The 6,000-nt window shown below is 49.5% G+C and overlaps 1 protein-coding gene across 2 annotated transcripts in view; it reads left to right on the top strand.

Annotated features, from left to right (window-relative positions):
- PIGL (phosphatidylinositol glycan anchor biosynthesis class L) overlaps positions 1-6,000 on the top strand; it is a 74,628-nt gene that overhangs the window by 55,258 nt on the left and 13,370 nt on the right. For both annotated transcript variants that reach the window (XM_019801390.2, XM_002920864.4), the window contains exon 3: positions 1,816-1,906. In XM_019801390.2, coding sequence (XP_019656949.1) covers positions 1,816-1,906 — 91 coding nt within the window. The remainder of the gene's footprint in view (positions 1-1,815; positions 1,907-6,000) is intronic.

The raw sequence follows: 6,000 nt of genomic DNA, 5'->3' as shown, positions 1-6,000 counted from the left end.
AGAAGCAGACTCCCCGCTGAGCAGGGAGCCCGATGCAGGGCTCGATTCCAGGACCCCGGGATCATGACCTGAGCCAAAGGCAGACGCGTCACTGACTGAGCCACCCAGGGGCCCCAAGGGGATATTTATATTCCAAAGGCCCCCAAATAACCAGCTTCCTTATCCATGGCCAGAATAGCATGGAGTCGCCCCTGAGCCCACTCCAAGTACAGAGCCCTAGAATAGCAGGTGTCCCTTCTCTGAAGATAAATGAAGGTGGCGATGAGCTTTCCTACTCAGGGAGTCATCTCTCAGCACTCAGACCTGAGAAGTAATAGACTTAGCAACAATCCTCCCACCCTCTCTCTTAGACTGCTTCTCCACGTGAATGTTATCCACGTACTCCCTTTCCAAAATGATGCCTGGATACGTTCATGTGGACCTCCCAGCCAGGAGCTTGTATGCAGCTGTTTTCACCCCAGGGTGTTTTCCCTGATTCCTGTATCCGTCCGGCAGTCTTGTTCTGCTCTGTCAGTCACATTCCACACGCCATATTCAGCTCCATTCCCACAGAACAAGGCTGGACTTTGCACAGGTGCTTCCCTTCCTTCTCGCTTTTCCCCGTCGTCCCCCCACCAGCCGAGCTGTCTGTCCTGCTCACTGCAGGAACATGATGAGAGTCGCAGGGATGGCTGGCAGGACAGTGCTTAGAAAAGCATAAAGCTGTCCTCTCTGGAAGGCACCCCGGGGGTTGGGTAGAGGTCGCCAGTGTAGCAGTGGAATACATGCATTATTTCGTGCCGAGGCTCATGTCATTTTCCTGCTGAAAAGCTTCCAGTGACTCTCCCCTGAACAGAGTCTGAAGACGGTCAGTGCATGGTCTTTGTCCAGAAAGAGGTTAGAGCAGCTTGTCTGGTGGGGAGCAAAGAGAGTCTGTGTCCTCTTAGTAGCACCGTGGGTGTTGCCACAGGACCTGAGCCAAAGAGAGGTGGGTATCTATTTATAAGTCTATGGATAGGGGTGCCTGGCTGGCTCAGTCGGTGGAGCTTGCTACTCTTGATCTCGGGGTCATGGGTTCAAGCCCCACTTCGGGAGTAGAGATTACATTTTAAAAATTCAATAAATAAACAAATAAAAAGACTATCAGTAATATTCTCCAACCGAGGTCAGATTGAGGCTTTGGCCTCATACTAGGTGAAACCCTAGATCGATGCGCAACAAAGAGACATAGGAGGATAGAGCTATGGTATGGCCGACTGGAAACACACACGAGGTGCAGACCTCTGCCCCTGAGACCAGCCCCATGGGAGGGAGGATGTCGCTGGCTCCCTAGGGCTAGAACATCTTGGCGCTGCAGTCAGAAAGCCCGGGTTTGAATCCACCTCCAACAACCTTGCAAGCGGGCTTGAAGTTAGATAAGTTCATCTGTAAAGGCTCCTTCCCCCACTGGTCATGAGCTTAAATGAAGTAACACGGCTTTGTACTTTTTCGTAAGACACTATTGCTCTTATTCTTGTAAAGATACATACCATTCTGCGGTGTGTCCCCATTTGTTTCTAACCCATGCGTCTCCCCAGCTTCAGATCCAAGCCTTGTCTCCCTGGCGTCTGTCTCCTCCCCTCAGCAGCGAGCGCAAAGCTCTGAAAAGTGTGTTGTGTGGAGGTGTGCACTGATTTCTAGTTGCATCACGTTTCTCAGCCTTACCCCTTTCACTGAATCCAGATCCTTAAGGGTGCCCCCCCACCCCGTACAGTTCCTATCACGGGACGGGCACACACCTACCAGAGCTTAGGGAGAAGTTCATACCTGATTAGAAAAGGTGTTTCTTCCTTCCAGGGATTTCCCAGATGACCCAGGTGTGCAGTGGGACACAGAGCTTGTGGCTAGCGTCCTCCTCCAGCACATAGAAGCGAGCAGCATCAACCTGGTAAGCGGACACCCTCCCTGAATGCAAAGCTGGGATCCCGGTCACACCTTTACCTGTGGCTCCCCTCCCCCAGAGCTCTCTTAAACCTCCAGAGCAGGGAGAACCTGGGTGGCTCAGTTGGTTAAGTATCTGCCTTTGGCTCAGATCATCATCCCGGGGTCCTGGGATTGAGTCCCACATCAGGCTCCCTGCTCAGCGAAGAGTCTGCTTCTCCTTCTCCCCCTGCCCCTCCCTCCACTCGTTCTGTCTCTCCCTCTTGCTCACTGTCTCAAATAAATAAGTAGAATCTTTAAAAAGAAAATATAATAAATATATTTAAAATATATTTTTAAAAATAAATAAAAAATTTTATTTAAATTTTATTTATATAAAATATATATTTATTTAAATAAATTATTATAAATAGATTTACATATTTATATGAAATAAAATAAAAATAATACAAATAAATGAAATTTAAAAAGAAAAACAAAAAAATAAACCGACGGAGGAACAAACACACCTTTTGTGAGACTGTGTCACCAAACCGTCTCAGGTGAAGGAAGAGGTTTTTTCCGAATTGTGTCCTCTTTAACCATCCCCAACCCCAACCTCTGTCCTGCCTTCGAAAAACTCAGGGCCCCAGGAGCCCGAGGTATGACTCCTGTCTGTACAGAACTTCACACCTTTTACCAAGCATTTTCATATGCAAGGGACCGTTTTAACTTTAAGAGGCTGATATTACTGGAATTCTCATCTGACATTGAGGAAACTCAGGTTTCCAGAGGCTGAGAAGCTTGCCTGAGGTCAGCAAGGGGTGAAGATAGGATTTTAAGCACCAGTTTCTCATTCTGGAAAACACAAGGCTATATTCACATGCACTGCAGGGAGAACACGTTAGAGGCAGAGCCGTAGTGGAGATTCTTATTTCCTTGCAGAGGTGAACAAGGGTGGGAGCCCCCGTCTCAGCTCTACCGGGATCCTCTGGACCGAGCCTGGCCAGTGGTCGACATTAAGGCTGCTGAGAAGACTTACTGTCCACCTCTAAAGTGATAATAATAATCCTTCATGCGTTAATGCCTAAAATTCTACCACTTAAAGCCCTAATCTTTTGGTTTATGTTTTCATGAGTTCTGCTGGCAGAAACGGTGCTTAATTCACCGAGTGAAATGATTTATTAGACTTTTTTTCTTTTAAGATTTTATTTTTTTTTAAAGATTTTATTTATTTATTTGACAGAGAGAGAGACAGCCAGCGAGAGAGGGAACACAAGCAGGGGGAGTGGGAGAGGAAGAAGCAGGCTCCCAGCCAAGAGCCTGATGCAGGGCTCGATCCCAGAGCGCCAGGATCACGCCCTGAGCCAAAGGCAGACGCTTAACGACTGAGCCACCCAGGCACCCCAGATTTTATGATTTTTTTAAAGTAATCTCTACACCCAACGTGGGGCTCGAACTTATAACTCTGAGATCAAGAGTCACATGCTCTACTGACTGAGCCAGCCCGGTTGCCCCTATTAGACCTTTCCTAAGAGCAGGTTTTCCGTGACATATTGGTCAGACTGCTCTGGTTTTTTTCTTTTTCTTTCAGCATATTTCATGTAGCTTTTTTCTTCCTTCCTTCCGTCCTTTCTTTTTCTTCTCTTTTTTTTTTTTTTGGTGTTCACATATTTTTATTTATTATTTTTTTAAATTTAATTTTATTTATTCATTTGACAGAGAGAGAGAGAGCACAAGCAGGGGGAGCCGCAGGCAGAGGGAGAGGGAGAAGCAGGCTCCCTTCTGAGCAAAGAGCCCGATGTGGGACTCGATCACAGGACCCTGAGATCACGACCTGAGCCAAAGGCAGACACTTAACCGACCGAGCCACCCAGGAGCCCCTATATTTATTTATTTATGTTTACTGAAGACCATCTTGTTGTCTCATGACAGAAACACAACTGAAACATAATCCACACAGACAAAAGTGGCACCTGACTGGCTCCCTCGGATTCACGTACAGGCAGAGATGCAGGAGGGCCCCCCGCTCCTGGTGGGGCTGTCCTCCATCGTGGTCTGGGCTCTAGCTTCATTCTTTCTCCCAGCTGGAAAAAATGGCCACCAGCAGCTGGCAGCCCTACACCTCCTAGCTTTACTTTCCAAGAGGATCTGAGTGTGAAAGATGGAAGGAAGGGTCCACAGGCTTCAGAGTCAAAGGCCCACCCTGCCGACTGGGTTTGCCTGCTTCTCTTGCCCATCCCACTCCAGCCTATGCAGGCAGAACTCATCAGGGCTCCAGCCCAGATGTGGAGACAGAGCTGGTCTTGGGGGCCAGGCTGAAAGAACACGGTGAGGGTGTGAACTGTGCTGCCATACCCCCAGGGACCCCGTTTTCCCATAGGACTGGCTTCCCCAGGACCGGTCCTCAAATACTCTAATCCCTTCCCTACTTCAGTGCATACAACTGCTGGTTTTCCCAGTCACTTCGCTTGTGAGATAAACTCCCATCTTTCTGAATTTGGCCCCCTTTGGTCTGGCCCGTAAGTACTGCACACTGGTGCACAGGATTGGTCCTTGCCAAGGGGCCAGGTTTCTATTGTAGACTGTGTTACAGCTGACCACAGCTCTGAGCATCCAGGGAGGGGTCTGAAGTACAGACCATGATTTATGAACTAGGCTGGAGGGCCCATGAAGGCAAAGACTGCCATGATATTTTTATATCCCCAAGAATGAGAACAGACCCCAGACCATGCTCGTCCCCAGACTGCCCAGGGGGTTAGCTACCATCTGGCTGCCCGGAGGTCTTTCCTGTTGTCTGAGGTGCTCAGGTTCATTCCAGCGAGCGAGGGGCCTTTATCATCAGGACGATCCTGAATTGATTTAATTTCCATACATAAGGATACCATTTTAAAATAGCTCTTTCACACACCTTGCTGTGAATAAGGAAACTCTCGGCTATCACGGTGCAGTGAGGAATGATTTCCCCGGCCTGCACTTAATGAAACAGCAGGAGTATAAGACCACGCTATGACCATTGCCAGTGTGGACATAAGTGGCCATAATCACACTCGGCCCCCATGATGCAGTGAAATGGGCTTTCCCACAGTCCCCCAGGCCCTGCCAGGCCAGGGCGAAGGCTGAGTAGTAGACAGGTGAGAAGTCACTCCGTGGCAGGATCAGAGGGTGCAGGTGCCCCCTCCAGACCGGAAGTATTTGCTGCACAATGAGAGCAGACAAACATGGAAGCAGAGACAGAGTGAGGAGCAGTGAGCTAAGACATGGGAAGATAGATTCTCACCTGGGCTGTGCTGGGATGATACCAGAAGCTTTCCTCCGTCCAAGCCGAAAGCTGGCTCTGCAGTCGTTAGCACCGTGAGATGGAAGGAAACCGGGTGCTATCTGGTCCCGGCGCCGCCATGTTTGCTGAGCTGCCAGAACATGGCTTTGAAGAGCATTGTAATGCTGCCCTCTACAGAAAGCAGCCTAGGGGTTCGGTAGTGTCTTTCGGTGGCAAGCAGGCAAGGTCCGGGGCCTGACCCCTATCTCAACCTTTCACTCAACAAATACTTACTGAGCACCTGCTGTATGATATTCACTACTTGCTGTGAACTGGCGAGATAGCCGTGAACCAAACACACCGAGTCCCTGCTCCCTTAGGGCACCGTGACATTTGGGGCCCCATCATTGTTTGCTGTGGGGGACCATCCTGTGCCTTGTACGATGCTTAACAGCATCGTGGGTTTCTCCCCACTGACAGCCCCCCTCTCTACCCAGTGGCAACACCCCTCAGTCATCACAACAAGTCTATCTCCAGACATGGCCAGATGTCCCTGGGGCAACATTGCCCCCAGTTGAGAACCACCACCATAGAGAAACCAGAGCAGCCCCACCATTACCTCCTGGGGTCTGAGTAAGATTTCATTTAAACAGAGATTTCCAGGGGCGCCTGGGTGGCTCAGTCGTTAAGTGTCTGCCTTCAGCTCAGGGCGTGATCCCAGAGTCCTGGGATCAAGTCCCGCATCAGGCTCCCTGGGAAGGGACTGGGAAGCCTGCTTCTTCCTCTCCCACTCCCCCTGCTTGTGTTCCCCTCTCTCCCTGGCTGTCTCTCTCTCTCTCTGTCAAATAAATAAATAAATAAAT

This window comes from Ailuropoda melanoleuca, chromosome 17 (assembly GCF_002007445.2).
Source record: "Ailuropoda melanoleuca isolate Jingjing chromosome 17, ASM200744v2, whole genome shotgun sequence".
Lineage (NCBI taxonomy): Eukaryota > Metazoa > Chordata > Mammalia > Carnivora > Ursidae > Ailuropoda > Ailuropoda melanoleuca.
This window is presented reverse-complemented; position numbering and strand designations above follow the sequence as displayed.